This window comes from Somniosus microcephalus, chromosome 6 (genome assembly GCF_052327205.1).
Source record: "Somniosus microcephalus isolate GS21.2 chromosome 6, FLI_Smic_1.0, whole genome shotgun sequence".
Classification (NCBI taxonomy): Eukaryota; Metazoa; Chordata; class Chondrichthyes; order Squaliformes; family Somniosidae; genus Somniosus; species Somniosus microcephalus.
Genome location: NC_140992.1, coordinates 212,870,277 through 212,888,055, shown reverse-complemented (window position 1 = coordinate 212,888,055; position 17,779 = coordinate 212,870,277). Strand labels below are relative to the sequence as shown.

Below are 17,779 nucleotides of genomic sequence, written 5' to 3'. Positions count from 1 at the left end.
TCTCTACTCAACCCCCTCTCATCTCTCTCTCCTCACTCATACTCCCGCTATCACTCCTCACACCACCATACTCGCTCAACACCCTCCCCTACTCCTCCCCAGCACTCACCCTACTCCCGCTCTCACTCTCCCCCCAGTCCCCTCCTCACTCACCCCCATCGCCCTCTCCACTCCCCACCTACTCTCCTCACCACAACGCCCCTCTCATCCCCCCAGTCACTCCCCCCGCTCTCTACTCACCCCACGCCCTACTCTCCACCTCCCCCAGCTCGCTCCTCACTACTCCCCCACGTCTCCTCCACACTACCCCCCTCTCCTCATCTCACAACCCCCATACCTCTCACCCATCACCCCCCTCTCTCCCTCTCACATCTCCCCCCCTACTCTCCCCCTCACCACTCTCCTCCCCCCCTATCTCTCACACATCACCCCACCCTACTCCTCACCACTCACTCACCCCCCTTCGCTCACCTCCCTCTCATTCCCCACCTCCCTCTCTCCTCACCCCCATGCCCCGCCTACCTCATCACCCCAGTCGCCCTCTCTCTTCTCCCCCCAGTCCGCCCTACTCCTTTCTCCCACCCAGTCGCCCGCTCTCCATTCCCCTCAGCCTCCCCAGTCGCCCGCTCTTCCCCATCTATCCACCCGCAGTCGCCCGCTCTCTCTCCAACAACAACATGCCCTCGAAAAATCCTCAGGCACCGCCGTGCACTCCAGCTTATATATAAAAGGATCGATGTGTCTGTCCTCTCCGTCTGTCTTCTGTCTGGCTATACACTCTCAAGTTATAGAGCGTACCTACACGTGTGTTCCCTCGAAAGAAAGCTTACGATTCCGGAACGGTCATAAGCGTATTTACTTTTTCCTCACACAAAAATTGTTCGCGCATTATACAAAAAACCTTCAAAATTCCACTCATTATCCACTCATTAGCATTGACTGACGTCAAGGTCGACCAATCCTGTGCCGTCATGATTGCCCAATCCTACAGTTCAGTCACCTGATGGTTGACCAATCGGTGTGTGTGTGGGCAGGACTAATCGTATTCATCTCAGGGATCTGGCAGCCATTGCCTCAAGCTAAAAACCCCATTGCCTCAACCTAAAAATATGCTCTGAGGTTAGTATCTACTTTTTTTCAAAAAGATTTACCAAAAATGTTTTAAACGTACTTTAACTTTCATCTTTGAAGGTATTAAAGTTAGAAATGTTTAGGTTCAAAAACAGTGCAAAACGGGCCTAGGCTTCTCCAACTGCCGACAGCCCAAATCCAGTCCCAGGCTTCCGGCCCACACATCCACCAGCCCCAAAAAAGCCCTCGCAACGCGGGGCTCCCCTGCTAGTATAAAATAAAAGAGGTGTCTCTTGGAGAAAGAGGTGGTGTGCGGGGGAAGGAGGGAGGCTGCAGGGACGGAGTTGCCACTCACCATGGTGGGTGTGGGTGGGTGCTTGCAGGGGTGAACTCTCTGATGGTATTTAGAGTGTATATGATGTTCTTCTGGTGAGGGGGTGGGGGGAAGGTGTCTTCATCTGGGACAGCTGGAAATGCCCAGGCACAGTCTTCCATCAAATGGGAAATCAAAAGAGACTTCAGCCAGGCAGCTCCAGCTGTCCCGGGCCAGGCAACGGGGGAGGGGTGTTTATTAGTGTGTGTGGCCCAGTTATTCACAAGAGCCCCCCCCCCCGATGTTCTGGCCTTTTTCTCCTTTCCTTCCCTCCACCTACAAGTAACAGTCTCTTGTGGAGAGTGCACCAAAACACCCACCTGTTGTTGTTGATGTTAAATGTTGATTTGGCTCTCCCTCCTTCCAAACAGATGATGTTCTTTCTGTTGTAGTGATAGTGATAGTCTCTTCCTCCCCTCTCTCCCGAAATGGAGAGCCAACAAGATTGCAATTAAGGGAGGCAGTGTAGAATTGCTCCCTTCTGCTGTTTTTTCCCCCTCTTTTCTCTGTCCAGGCTCCTCAGTAGCAGCAGTAGAAACACCTCTTCCTCACACAGAGAGACCTTCTCTCTGCAGCAGCACCTCAAAAAACACCAGTTGGAGCCACAGCCAAGTTACACGCACTGCCTCAGCTCCCTGCTCCCAGTAATTAGCACCTATTCAAGACAAATACTTACAGCCAGATGACCGTTAAACTGCCACTGGCAGGCAGCTTCTTTTAACTACAGATTTTAAAGTTCATGGCTAAATTCAAAATGTTCAACCAAATTTCACTTTTTACAGCTAATACTTTCCCAGTACTTCCCAGAGACTCCCACTCTCTTCAAATTCCCGATTTAGCACTCTTGTCTATGATCACTCTGTCTGGGATCACTCTGTCCGGGATCACTCTGTCCGGGATCACTCTGTCCGGGATCACTCTGTTTAGAAGCACTCTGTCTAGGATCACTCTGTCTAGGATCACTCTGTCTAGAAGCACTCTGTCTAGGATCACTCTGTCTAGGATCACTCTGTCTAGGATCACTCTGTCTAGGATCACTTTGTCTAGAAGCACTCTGCCTAGAGGCACTCTGCCTAGAAGCACTCTGCCTAGAATCACTCTGCCTAGAAGTATTCTGTCTAGATTCACTCTGTCTTGGATCACTATCTAAAAGCACTCTTGGAGGCACTCTGTCTAGGATCACTCTGTCTAGGATCACTCTGTCTAGGATCACTCTGTCTAGATGCACTCTGTCTAGGATCACTCTGTCTAGATGCACTCTGTCTAGATGCACTCTGTCTAGGATCACTTTGTCTAGATGCACTCTGTCTAGAGGCACTCTGTCCGGGATCACTCTGTCTAGAAGCACTCTGTCTAGATGCACTCTGCCTAGGATCACTTTGTCTAGATGCACTCTGTCTAGATGCACTCTGTCTAGGATCACTTTGTCTAGATGCACTCTGTCTTGGATCACTATCTAAAAGCACTCTTGGAGGCACTCTGTCTAGGATCACTCTGTCTAGATGCACTCTGTCTAGATGCACTCTGTCTAGGATCACTTTGTCTAGAAGCACTCTGTCTAGATGCACTCTGTCTAGGATCACTTTGTCTAGATGCACTCTGTCTAGGATCACTCTGTCTCGAAGCACTCTGTCGAGGATCACTCTGTCTAGAAGCACTCTTAGAGGCACTCTGTCTAGATGCACTCTGTCGAGGGTCACTCTGTCTAGAAGCACTCTTAGAGGCACTCTGTCTAGGAGCACTCTGTGCCGCCCACAGGAAAAAAATTACAAAATCTTTAAACAAAGCAGCAAATATGATGTGAATAACAACTGCGGCCCAGCTAATTATTGGAAAAACTTTTGCATAAATTGCTTTGTGGCATTTTGAAATGATCTCAAACTAATGTCAGAAAAGCGTAATCTATCGAACGTGTTGCTCGATGAGATATTACATTGTGAGCATCCACCTAATATTTGCCCGCTGTGACTTTCAAGTAGAACTGAAGTTTTGGGGAATATTTTTAATTAAAGTGCCTGGGCGTTTTTGAGGACTTCAAATGAAATCAGTCTTGACTTTTTTTTAAGTTCTCTGAACCCAGGATAAGGTGATTGGCAAAAGAACCAAAGGCGACATCAGAAAAAACTTTTTTATGCAGTGAGTGGTTAAGATCTGGAATGCACTGCCTGAAACGGTGGAGGAGGCAGATTCAATCTTATCTTTCAAAAGGGAGTTGGATAAGTATCTGAAGGAAAAACATTTGCAGGGCTACGGGGAAAGGGCAGGGGGACTAGCTGAGAGTCGGCACGGGCTCGACGGGCCGAATGGCCTTCTTCCGTGCTGTAACTATTCTATGATTCTATGAGACTGCTGCCTTAAAATTGCTCCCTGTGCTTAGTATTTGAGAGAAACAAACCAAATGGGAGACTTCCTTTTAACAATAGCACAAGCATTCATGTTTTGGCCTTGCGCAGCTGCTGGTGTACATGTTGCGAGCTGACCATCTAAGTAGAGTAAGTCTTAATACCTGTAAAATTGATTAGAAGATGATTTCATCCTTGAGGTAAAGTCTTGAGGTTGCGGTGGGAGAAAGGATTTCTATCAGCCAAGCCATCAATAATTCCTTTTTTGAGGGGTAAGTTGGACTTTTTCTCAAATTGGGCTTTAAAGTATTGTGATACCTGTTCTACAGCTGCCCTTAGGGGTCAAAGGTTCCATGGTCCAAGCTCTACAATTCTCCAAACCAGCAAAAAATATATCTACAATGGCTGTCTGATACACGGTGAGCTTAACTATTGAGCAGCTGAACCACACAGGCCAGGAACGTGCCAGATTCAATATCCGTTAAAAAAAAATGTTTTAATTCATTCGCGGGATGTGGGCGTTGCTGGCAGGGCCAGCATTTATTGCGCTTGAACCGCTGCAGTCTGTGCAGTGAAGTTACTCCCACGGTACTGTTATGTTTCCATTAAGCTGGGTGACCGCGCAGCGGTCTGGAGGTCCCGCACAGGCCGCTTGCCAGCTTTGAAATGTAAAAAACCGCGCATGCGCGATAATTTGAATGGGTCCGTTAAAGAGGCGGCACACTAAAAAAAATTAGCGGAAACATTAGTAGGGAGTGCCAGGATTTTGATCCAGCAACTTCTGACCTTATGATGGAGGGACGGTCATTGATGAAGCAGCTGCAGATGGTTGGGCCGAGGACGCTGCCCTGAGGAACTCCTGCAGCGATGTCCTTGGGCTGTGATGATCGACCTCCAACAACCACAACCATCTTCCTTTGTGCTAGATATGACTCCAGGGAATGGAGAATTTCCCCTGATTCCCATTGACTTCAATTTTACTAGTGCTCCTTGGTGCCACACTCAGTCAAATGCTGCCTTGATGCCAAGGGTAGTCACTCTCACCTCATCCCTGGAATTCAGCTCATTTGTCCATGTTTGGACCAAGGCTGTAACGAGGTCAGGGATGTAACAATAGGGACCCCTTGTAATCTGAACTGGATATTGGCTCTCTCATTTCTCCAGTCTTTCTGAAGGCAGACTGAAACCCCATTCGTAAGCCGAAGCCAGAAACAAATCATTAAGCTGCTTTATTTACAGACGGCTCATCCAAAACTCTGCTTCCCGCTCACCCATCACCCCTGTCGGAAGTGGGAAAAAGCAGGTTGTGACATTCCAGGTGTTTCGTCTACATTAGAACAGCAAAAAACAAAGGGGGAGAAATTGGGTGAGTAGCGCCACCTGTTAGCGCCTAAAGAGGCAGTCAGTGGCTGTAGCGCCACTGGCTGCGTCTCCTGCGATATTCAGTAGGGGCGCTAATGGTGGCATTAGGCTTTTGCGCTGCGCCGCCACCGATGACGTCATCGGTGTGCGCAGCGCACCATTCGTGCCCCGTTCGCGATATTTGGTAGCGAACGCCGCAGTTGCGCTGCTCGCTACCCGCGCCCGGTTCACGGGGCCTTACTGTGCCGGCAGCGGCGCAAGTTAAGGTGGAGGTGCGGGGCGGCCGCTGCCTTCCAGCACCTCCGTCCCCGGCCTCCTAACCCCCCCCCCCCCCCCCCCCCCGCGGCATTGCCGGCTGTTTCCCGAGAGCCCGGCACTTCTCCTTGGTGCCGGGCTCATTTGCCGGCACTCACGATCGGGGATCGCGCTGTTGCAGGCACCTCCCCCTTAACAGTGGGAGGAAGGCCTGCAGTACCGCAGCGTGCCGTGCCGCAGCGTGTGGCGCTGCGGCACGTTGCACTGCGATAATCAGTTTCAGCGCCCTAAGAGGGACGTGGAGCGCCTTGAGCCTCGCCCCGTGTCCCTCGAGTGGCACTGAAACTGAATTTCTGGCGATCGGTATCTCTCCGATCGCTGCGCTAAATCCTGCGCTCAGGCGACTTTTGCGCCACTTTGGCGCCCCAACCCACTTTCTAGGCCAAAGTGTTTTAACTTGTCTTTTCTCGTTGATCTATATTGGATCCTGGGCCCCCAGTGCCTGAGATTTAAAATTCTCACCGTTGTGTTTAAATTCCTTCATGGCCTCACCCCTCCCAATCTCTGTAGCCTCCTCCAATCTGAGAACTCCGAGTTGCTCCCGACTCTGACCCCTTGTGTATTGCCCCCTTCACCCCACCGTTGCCGCCTATGCCATCAGCCGTCTAAGCTCTGGAATTCCCTCTCGCCTCTCCGCCTCCGTCTCCTGAGACCCTCCTTAAAAGCCACCTCTTTGACCCAGCTTTTAGTCGCCCCCTCCTAACATCTCCTTTGGCTCAGCATCCATTTTTGTCTGACTGCCTCTGTGAAGCGATTTTCCCCGTTAAAGGTGATGTATAAATGCAGGCGGTGGTTGTTGCTGCAAATCTTGTAGACTGGTGGAGGGACATTCACAAAAACTTGTTTTATTTCCTCCCTCCCCCCAGGTTATTAAAGAAGAAATGATCAACCAAACTGTTAGTAGACTTTGTTACGGAAACAAGATGATACTGGCCCCCATGGTGCGTGTTGGTACTTTACCGATGAGATTACTGGCACTAGACTATGGAGCGGATATTGTATACTGTGAGGTAAGGAAAGGCTCCCATATTATACCTGTAGCATGCTCAGTGGGTGTGGCGATATACTGGGAGATATAGTTTACAGAGGTAACGTTTAACATGTGCCTAACAGTATAGACTTACAACAAGTGCCTGTCGTCATGTTTTCCACATTGGAAGCCCACGATTGTTATTCCAAGAATTACAACCTTGGATGAGCGTTCAAGGCACAGACAAGCTGCTTCCATGTCATTGTGTCCAAGTGATAAATTGATTGAAATGTATGAGAATGTTCTTCATGTTGAGGACCTAATGTCACTTGGTCATCACTGGAAAAAATACAGAAAATGCTGGAAATGCAAAGCAGGTCAGTCAGCATCTGGAAAGAGAAAAGATAGGTTGTGCCATTCGGGAGTTTAGCCTGCGTTAGAACAGAAAAAAACGGAAGGGTTTTAACTTGTCTTTTCTCCACAGACGCAGCCTGACCTGCTGTACATTTCCACCACTTTCTGTTTTCAGATTTCTCGCATTTTAATCTTTTTCCTTGTCATTACTGAAGGTGATGGTTCAATAGTTTCTATCAGAGCAGATTAAAATCTCAGCCTGAAAATCGGGGTCAGTGAGGCTGGTCCAATTGAACAGGTTACTTTCTGGATACTTGATGATCCTGAGCAGAAACCTATCTAAGGAGAACAAAATCCAGGTATTGAACCCAGAGAGACTGGATTTCTGAAGCTTTGGTTGGAGGGATTTCACACATGAAGGGACATTCTTCCTATCCTGGCACCAAATGGAAAAGCTTTTATACTTGACAAGAAATAATGGGTTTCCCCAGTGCTGTAATGATGCCCATTGCTTGACTTGACAGTTGCATTTGTGCGTGTACGTCGCTGTGCACATTTTGATGCTACAGTACATGTCAAGGCTGTAACAGACGTGTATAAACTGAGCGCAGGGATGGGTGGAACCCGACTTTGAAGATGGGTTCCACCTGAATCATTGAGCTATCAGGTGCCGATTGACCAACTTTACATCTCCACTTCTATATTCAGTTTTTAACTGATGTGCTAAACTTGCTCTTGCTCACCTTGTGCTCTTTAACTCTCCCAATTTTCCTCACTCTCTTTTGCACTCTTTCTCACAGTCACTCGCTCTCGCTTTCACTCTCTCTCTCTCGCATTCCTTCTTTCTCCCTTTTTCTCTCCTGCGCACTCTCGTTCCCTTTATCACTCGCTCTCAGTGAGGAGAGTGCTAGCTGCTATTGCATATTTCTCTGGCTTAACCGTAAAACATCAGCCGTTTCAGTCATCCTGAATCGGTACATCTGTTTCCTCCTTTTCTTAAATGCCTTTGGCACTTCTGCCAGAATGATACAATGCTCCATTGTGGTCTGGAGGTAGGTTTTGCTGCAGTCAATCATGCAATTTTCGAAACCTGGACCCAGGAGAAATCTGAGATTTTGTTTAGAGTTTCAAACTGAAATGAAACTCTCAGAACTAAAAATATATTTCTGAACCTGCCGGAGCCTGGAATTTAATCTTGTTGGAGAAATGTTATCTCTCTCATGGGAGCAGCAGAATTACAGCAACTAACGGAGGCTGTGTGGTATTGGGGCACTATCTAGGGCGTGAGAAGAGGAAGGCGCATAGTGAAAGGGCAAGAGTCTCCTAAAGGGGCAGAGATCGCTGCTGATTTGTGTGTCCCTCTCCCCCAGGGTTGCCTGAATTACCAGCGATATGTTAAAACTGGAAAACACAATGGAACAGGCAGAAACTGCAGACTTCAACCCCCGAGTATCACTGTCAAGCCACTTTACATTACAGTATGTACATAGTAGCTTCTTGCTTGGACACTGGTGTAAGGTAGATAATTGCACCAAACCATGGTATTCATTTCAAACAAGTGCTGCAGTTCACCACAGTGTGTAGCAGTTTGCAGGTCCTGATGATATGACTCAAACTCTAGCACTTTTGCCTATTTCACTGCCATTTGGAAAATTTCTGTCAATCTTTCAGTCAGTATTAGCTCCAAGTAAACCTCTGGTCTGATGAGAGAGTGACCTTGGTAATCCCAGCTAATGCTGGTCATTGCAAAGATCTGTGAGAAAACTGGGGAATAATAAGATTGGAAGAAGAATATAAATGCATGCTGTATTTTAAACCTAAAAGTGACGCTGTAAGTGCCGTTAAAGCCTTTTGTTGCTGCCTATTTAGTAGTAAAAGGAACCACCATTGATAGAATGTGACAATATGTAAGCTCCATTAGAAAAAAACTTGCAGTGTAAAGCTCCTTCTGTCTCTCAAATATCTTGAAGTACCTCACGTACAGTCGATTAGTTTGAAGTGCAGTGACTGTTCTTGTGCAGGCAAATGTGGTGGGAAATTTCTGCCTATCAGGACCACAAACAGCACTGAAATAAATCAATTTATGGTACTGGCCGAAACAGAAATGTTAGCGGAACTTTGGGAGAGCTCCTTGCTTTTGTTTGAATAGTGCCGTGGGCTCTTTCCCATCGGAACAGTGTCAGCCTAGACTCTGGAGTGCGAGTGGGTGGTGGGGCTTGAATCCGACCCAGAGCTCTACCAACTGACACCGGCAGTAACCACGTTTTAGTGAAATCACTGTGCACTAAGTTATTTTGTGCAGTAATGCCCTGTGTGTGTGGCCTTGACTGATAGGAGTTATATAAACATTTGTATCAGATTTAAATTATTAATGCTAATCCTCAAAGTGTTCTGAAGCACGTACTGCTGTGCTGTGAAATCCAGCTTTTTGCGATGCTTTCTTTACTCAGTGCATTCTGGTTAATTGTTCAACATGGCGATGTGACTGCGGATTTTAGCGCCACAGAATTTGGCTGCCTTAAAGCATGATTTTAATGGATTTTCTATTTTCAGCAGAATTGCTGGTGAATTTTACTGCTCAAAATTAAACCCATTCGGTAAATTCCATTTTGTTTATAGTAAAGAGGGAAACTATCTGCCATGTGACTGAACCGACAGCATGGGTGGAAATTTAAAGTAGTGTCCAGAATTTGGAGGTCTGGCAGAAAATTTGTTTAGTTCTCACGCTGGAGAGATCCTAATAAAACCTCCCTTCCCAGGGCATTTTCATGTCCCTCAGCACAGTTGAGCTGCAGTAACAGAACATAGGAACAGGAGTGGGCCATTCAGCCCCTTGCTCCTCTTCCACCATTCAATTAGAACATGGCTGATCTGTATTTTAACTCCACCTACCCGTAAATTAGGAATGTGCAAAAAATGGATAAAGCTTAGCGGATTGAACGGAAAGTAATTTTGACTTTGGGGAAAAGCGACAATAAGCTGATAGTGACATAAGAACATAACCTAAGAATTAGGAGCAGGAGTAGGCCATACAGCCTCTCGAGCTTGCTCCGCCATTCAGTAAGATCATGGCTGATCTTCAACCTTGATTCCACTTTCCCGCCCGATCTCCTTATCCCTTAATTTCCCGAGAGTCCAAAAATCTATCGCTCTCGTCCTTGAATGTACTCAACGATTCAGTATCCACTGCCCTTTCGGGTAGAGAATGCCAAAAATTCACAACCCTCTGAGTGAAGAAATTCCTCCTCATCTCAGTCTTAAATGGCTGGCCCCTTATCCTGAGACTATACCCCCTAGTGACTGTAGTGAACTTGAGTGTCTTGTACATTGATGGGGTTTAAAAAGTTAATACATTGGACAGGACTTTTTGACTTGAAAATGACGGCTTCTTGTGGAAGTCTGGGTGGGCAGAAACATGGCCGATCTGACCTTTGACTCCACATTTTTCCCAAGATTAAAATCTCTTAGCTTTGGCTGTCTCTCAGGATTCATGTGTTGCAGTGGTCCGTTGCTAGAAAATGTTTCGTATTGTGTACTTCAGAGGGCATGACTATAAAAAGCAGCTCAGAAAAACCAGGGGTCAAATACAACTGCATGTTATAAAGTGAGAATTGAGGGAGAGAAGTGCTAGACTTGGCTAGTTTGTCAGCATGGGGGAACATGCAGGGTAATTTGTAACTGAAGAAATAACCCAGTGATCTTTGGCTCTGAGATATCATGGAGGGGAATGGAATAGATAAGAAATCTGTTGGTGCTAAATGCAAGAGATGCACCAGCCCCTGACCGAGCCGAGCTGATGGGAAATATGAGTGACTCTCTGTAGACACAGTTGGTGGGGAAAATGCTTTGAGATTGTGGCTCTTAAAGCATAAAGTGAGGTAAGAGGATGAGGAAGCTAGTTTTTGCTCGATGACAGATAATACAGTTTAAATCATAAAACACAATCTCTCACCCAAAGGTGGTTGGGGTTCCAAGCGTGACTTTTATAAATGTCAGTTTGTTCCTTCCTTTTCTTTCTTTCTCAAGCTGCTGAACACAAAAGTTATCTTGATCTTTAGTTTTGCGACTTGCTTCTCACCAGTGACTGAGATGCTGTCTCCGCAGTATCAACTCTCTGGATCTTTTTCTGTGCTCTCGGAAACTACGAGGACCTGTTTCACTCGTTGCAGTTGCCTCCTTGTTGTTGTACCTAATGTGCGGAATGAAAAGTAGGGCCTTACCAGACCTCGTGTGTAGTTTTGTAGGTGGATCGTGTAGAGAAGAATGTTGGCACAGACTGCATGAGTAGAATGGCCTCTTTCTATGCTGTAACATTCTATAATGTTGCTGAATCAATCCTTGTACATTTAAGTTCCATATTTTGACCAATTGCCCAGTTATGGTCACCAAATCTAAGCAACTTCCAGTGTTTGTATCAATATCAGCTACCACAGGCGTTGGAATCTGGAACTCACTGCCTGAAAGGGTGGTAGAGGCAGGAACCCTCACAACATTCAAGAAGCATTTAGATGAGCACTTGAAACGCCATAGCATACAAGGCTACGGACCAAGTGCTGGAAAATGGGATTAGAATAGACGGGGCTTGATGGCCGGCGCGGACACGATGGGCCGAAGGGCCTCTTTCTGTACTGTATAACTCTATGGGGGAGAAATTCAGTAGGTTGCGCCACCCGTTAGCGCCTTAAGAGGGCGATAAGTGGGTCGCAAGCCAACTGGCGCCCGGGTGCGGCACTGCCCACGCCTCCCGCTAAATTCCGCGGGACGTTAGTGGTGGCGCTAACCGTTACCACTGCGCCGCTGCCGATGACGTCATCGGTGTGCGCAGCGCCCCGCTGACGCCCCGGCCGCGATATTTGGCAGCGCCCCCTGATTTACTGCCGGACGCTATGTCCAACGGGTTCAGGGGGGCCTACCCGCGGCCGGGGAGGCGCAAATTAAAGGCGAGGTCCGGGGCGGCCATTTTTGTTGTTGGCCGCCTGCCAGCACCTGCCTGCGCTCCCGTCCCCGGCCTCCTGAACCCCCCCCCCCCCCACCGCCCCCCCCCCCTGCGGAGTGCCGGCTGCGCTCCAAGAGCCCGGCACTTCTCTTCGGTGCCGGGCTCTTTTGCCTGCACTCCCGATCCTCGGGGGCCCAGCTGGGCCCCAGATCACGCTGCACAAGGCCCCTCCCCTTTAAGAAGGGGAGGAAGGCCTGCAATACCGCAGCGCGATGTTCCGCAGTGTGTGGCGCTGCGGCACGTAGCGCCACGATATTCACTCGAAGCGCCCCAAGAGGGATGCGGGGCGCCTCCAGTAGCACTGCGCTTCCCTTTGGGGTGCAACCACTCAATTTCCGATGCGGGGGCGCGAATGTTTCCGGGGCGCTACTTTTAGCGCCCTGGCGAGGCTGGCGCCCCAAACGGGGCTATACTCAATTTCTCCCCCTATGACTCTACCTTCTGTAAACTTGGATCTAAGTAATTCAGCACAAAGTGCGTACAGTGCTGTGATCCATGCTGGCTGTCCACGGGTACTTGATCTTAATCCATTAATTTGTAATTGTTTAAAACTTGCCACAGGAGCTGTATCGATTAGACGTATCTGTTAATCAAGTATTAGTGTACCTTTGAAAAATCAATCTGCACTTGTATCCCTGTCTGAAACGGCCAGCACCATATAGTCAGACCGACAGGCCATGTATATTGATTTGCAATTTTTTTTGAGTAGGCAAGAAGGCAGACAGGCGGCACATTCATGTCATTCACAGTTCGTTTGTGCACGCATGCTCTCTTTAATCTGGGTTTTTACATACTGTGTTCTGCCTGGAAATGGAATGTTGCCACATATCTTCGAGATACGACAAGCATTTGGCCTTAGTATAAAATAAGCCTCAGTGAATTTTATTTGCAATAATAAAGTGGCCATTTGATCAAGAAAAGCATTACTTCTATTAAGGCCATATGTGATTTTAAAGGTCACACCAGCTAATTCGTAATGCAAACTACAGGAAACTTTGTGCTATCCGGCACCGACGGGACCGAGCTGTTGCCGTTCCCTCAAAACTGCCGGACACTCCAGCGCTAATGTTGAAAGATACGGAAGCTTCTGAGCTCCGTATCTGTCAACAAACCCTGACAGTCCAAGCGTCTCTGTAGCTTAGCAACAGCTTCAGCAGACCTTGCAGAGCTTGACTGTTGAGGAAAAAAGCAACAAGAAAAAAAAACCTAATGAAAACGGCACCTGATTTTTGCCGGTGGCTCGAGCATTCCGGACAGTTAGCCTCCGGATAACACAAAGGGGGAGAAATTGGGTGGAGCCGCAAACGGGGCGCCAAGCTCGCCTGGGCGCCGGATTTAGCGCAGCGTTTGGAGCAGTAGCGACTGCCGGAAATTAAGCTTGAGCGCCCCAAGAGGGACACGGGGCGAGGCTCAAGGCGCTCCGCGTCCCTCTTAGGGCGCTGAAACTGAATATCGCTGCGCGACGTGCCGCAGCACCACACGCTGCGGCATGGCACGCTGCGGTACTGCAGGCTTTCCTCCCATTCTTAAGGGGGAGGGGCCTGTAGTGCCAGCAAAAGACCCCGGCACCGAGGAGAAGTGCCGGGCTCTCAGAAAACAGCCGGCAATGCCGCGGGGGGCGATCAGGAGGCCGGGGACGGAGGTGCTGGCAGGCGGCCACCGGAAAAAATGGCCGCCCCGCACCTCCACCTTAGTTTGCGCCACTGCCGCCACAGGAAGGCCCCGTGAACCGGGCGCCATTTGCGAACGGCGCTACAGAGGCGGTTGCTGCCAAATATCGAGTTCGGGGCGGTAGCGGGGCGCTGCGCACACCGATGACGTCATCGAAGACGGCGCAGCGCAACAGGTTAACGCCGCCATTAGCGCCCCAGCTAAAGCCACTGAGTGCCCTCTCTAGGCGCTAACCGGTGGCGCAGCCCACCGAATTTCTAGGCCAAAGTTTCCTGTACTCATCTGGTATAATTAATTCTGGGGAAAAAAAGATTTTGAATCTATGATTCTATAACATTTGATTTAAAGCTAAGGCATCTACTTAAAATGCTCAACATTCTTAAAATGTTAAATGAAAAGAGAAAAATGTTTTTATTTATTTCAAATTTCCAGCACCTGCAGTATTTTGCTTTTATTCTTAAATGTTCCTTTCCACTCTATCCAAGAAAACAGATTTTAAAAACAAAGTGGGGATTAGTGAACCTTCAGTTATGCCACCATCTGTGTCCTGCTGTTTTCACTTTTAAACACAGTTGGAAGTTACACATGCTCCTGCAAAGTCCATTAAAGACTGCATTCAGCAGTAAACCTTTTTATTGGCTTTCAACCACTGTATTGCTCTCTGTGGCGAAAGATCTCCTTTGGACATGTTCGGGGCAGCATTCCGAGGTCATGGCCCCAGTGGGGAGCCGCCCCTGCCAGCAATGCGGATTGAGAATTCGGGCAGGTGCCGTGCCTGATTTTTGTGACGCTGCTGATTGGAAAGTCATACACCGTGTGCCCCTGATTTTATTTACATAGAAACATAGAAGATAAGAGCAGGAGTAGGCCATTCGGCCCCTCGAGTGTGTTCCGCCATTTAATGAGATCATGGCTGATCATCCAAATTCAGTACCCTGTCCCTGCTTTCTTCCCATATCCCTTGACCCCTTTAGCCTCAAGAAATATATCTAACTCCTTCTTGAATATATTTAATGAATTGGCCTCAACTGCTCTGTGTGGTAGAGAATTCCACAGGTTCACCACTCTCTGGGTGAAGAAATTCCTCCTCATTTCTGTCCTAAATGGCTTACCCCTTATCCTTAGACTGTGACCCCTGGTTCTGGACTCCCCTGCCATCGGGAACAGCCTTCCTGCATCTAGTCTGTCTAGTCCTGTTAGAATTTTATAAGTTTCAATGAGATCCCCTCTCATTCTTCTAAACTCTAGCGAATATAAGCCTAATCGACCCAATCTCTCTTCATACGTCATTCCTGCCATCCCAGGTATCAGTCTGGTGAATCTTTGCTGCACTCCCTCAATGGCAAGAACATCCTTCCTCAGATAAGGCGACCAAAACTGCACACAATACTCAAGGTGTGGTCTCACCAAGGCCCTGTACAACTGCAGGAAGACATCCTTGCTCCTGTACTCGAATCCTCTCGCTATGAAGGCCAACATACCATTTGCCTTCTTAATCGCCTGCTGCACCTGCATGCTTACCTTCAGCGACTGGTGCGCAAGGACACCCAGGTCTCGTTGCACTTCCCCTTTTCCCAATCTATTGCTGTTCAGAAGATAATAATCTGTCTTCCTGTTTTTGCTACCAAAGTGGATAACCGCACATTTATCCATATTATACTGCATCTGCCATGCATCTGCCCAATCACCCAACCTGTCCAAATCATACTGGAGTTTCTCTGCATCCTCCTCACAGCACACACGCCCACCCAGCTTTGTATCATCTGCAAACTTGGAGATATTACATCTAGTTCCCTCGTCTAGATCATTAATATATATTGTGAATAGCTGGGGTCCTAGCACCGATCCCTGTGGCATCCCACTAGTCACTGCCTGCCACTCGGAAAAAGACCCGTTTATTCCAACTCTTTGCTTCCTGTCTGCCAACCAGTTCTCTATCGAAATCAGTACCTTACCCCCAATCCCATGTGCTTTAACTTTGCACGCCAATCTCTTATGCGGGACCTTATCAAAAGCCTTCTGAAAGTCCAAATACACCACATCCACTGGTTCTCCCTTATCTATTCTACCAGTTACATCCTCAAAAAATTCCAGTAGATTAGTCCAGCATGATTTACCTTTTGTAAATCCATGTTGACTTTGTCCAATCCTGTCACTGTTTTCCAAATGCTCTGCTATTACATCTTTTACAATGGACTCCAGCATTTTCCCCACTACCGATGTCAGGCTTACCGGCCTATAATTCCCCATTTTCTCTCTACCACCTTTTTTAAATAGGGGGTTACATTAGCTACCCTCCAATCCATGGGTACTGTTCCAGAGTCTATAGAATTTTGGAAGAGGACCAGCAATGCATCTACTATTTCTAGGGCCACTTCCTTAAGTACCCTAGGATGTAGATTATCAGGCCCTGGGGATTTCTGGCCGTTGATGGCTCCCCACCAGCAGCGTTCGAAAACGACCACTTCGGTGTTCTTCATTAAACGGGTTTCTGATTTTGAGATGGATCATTCACAGGGAAAATCATCTCACGTGTAAGGAATTCGACCAAGTTGCAAGAATATGGGGGTGGGGGGCCCTATGTTGCTTCCCCAGCATGGTGCTCCGTGTAGAAAGCAAGAATGCTTTTACTTTTTCCAGATGAAAGTACAGACCTTTACCAATGCTGCTGTACAACAAGCTGCTGTGAGCTATTTGAGGCTGCCTTGGAGTGAGCCGCCCTCTATTCTGGCTTAGCGGAGTTTACTGTGTCCTTGCTGCCTTCCACTAGTCATTCAGGTAGCATCAGGCAGAGCCATCAAAGCTGAATTGCATGCGTGATCCTGTGTGCAGGGTATTCTTGCAACTTGGTAGAATTCCCCCTACATGTGGGAAGATTTTCCCTGTGAATTATCCGTATCAAAATCACAAACCTGGTTAATGAAGGACACAGAAGTGGTCATAGTGGTTATGTTACTGAACCAGTAATCCAGAGGCCTGGACTAAATCCACAGAACAAGACTTCAAAATCCCACCCAGGCAATTTGAATTCAGTTTATAAAATCTAGAAGTAAAAAAAATCAGTAAAACCAAACTGGGAAGACAACCTGTTGTCTTTACCCGGTCTGGCCTATGCGTGACTCCAGGCCTCGCCAACATGGCTGACTCTTTAACCATAGTGATCAGGCTGCCCATCGTTTATTTAAAACAAATGATGATCTGTTCATAACCCTTTACACAATCGCAAGGTAATTACATATTAGGAAGGTCATCTTGATTTATCCATCTAGAAATACCCTACAAACACCCCCCCCCCCCGCCCCTCCTCCCCGCCATTTCAGCATCCAGTTAGTCCATGAATGATTCCAGGGTTTATGCCTCCATCACTCTATCTGAAAGTTTATTCCACATGTTGAAACATGTCTGAAGAACTTCCTGCTATCAATCTTAAATTTACCTTTTTACTTGTTTGAACCCTTGACCTATTGTAATTTAATTTAATGTAATGTTCTGAATTTACTTTTTCCCTTCCCTTAACTATCTTGCATATCTCTATAAGATCATCTTTCAGATGCCTCTTTTCTAGGCTAAAAGGGCAAAGTTTCTTCAATCTTTCCTCAGCTGTGACTTCGTGGTTGGCACTCTTGCCTCTTGAGTCAGGGTTGTGTGTTCAAGGCTCATTCCAGAGACTTGGGCCCATAATCCAGGCTGACTCTTCAGTGCAGTCCTGAGGGGAATGTTGCACTGTCAGGTGCCGTCTTTCAGATGAGACGTTAAACTGAGGCACTGAAAGCCCACTCAGTTGGACAGAAAAGGTCCCATAGCACAACTTAAAGAAGAGCAGGAGTGCCCTGGCCAATATTTATCCCTCAACCACTAAAACAGATGATCTGGTCACTTAGCTCATTGCTATTTGTCGGACCTTGCTGAGCACAAATTGGTTGTCGCGTTTCCAACATTAAAACAGTGACTACACTTCAAAAGTACTTCATTGGCTCAGAACCGCTTTGGGACACCCTCAGGTCATGAAAGATGTTATATAAATGCAAGTGCTTTCTTTCTGCTGTCTAAGTAAATTACAAGCCGATGCTAGCAATAAAGCCTTTTCTCAAAGGGAGATTAATGCTTGGAACAGTCTGCCGGGCAAAGCTCTAGGGTTGCACAAGATACAGTTTGACAACAACAACAACTTGTATTTATATAGCGCCTTTAACGTAGTAAAATGACCCAAGGCGCTTCACAGGAGTGTTAATAGACAAAAAATCTGACACCGAGCCACATAAGGAGAAATTAGGGCAGGTGACCAAAAGCTTGGTCAAAGAGGTAGGTTTTAAGGAGCGTCTTAA

General features: G+C 47.6%; 1 protein-coding gene across 1 annotated transcript in view; it reads left to right on the top strand.

Annotated features, from left to right (window-relative positions):
- The first annotated feature begins 6,329 nt into the window (after nucleotides 1-6,329).
- Nucleotides 6,330-17,779, top strand: part of dus2 (dihydrouridine synthase 2) — a 203,761-nt gene continuing 192,311 nt past the window's right edge. Inside the window, exon 1 of the mRNA XM_085991372.1 lies at nucleotides 6,330-6,473. Within this exon, the coding sequence (XP_085847498.1) occupies nucleotides 6,345-6,473 (129 nt within the window). The 5' untranslated portion in view covers nucleotides 6,330-6,344. The remainder of the gene's footprint in view (nucleotides 6,474-17,779) is intronic.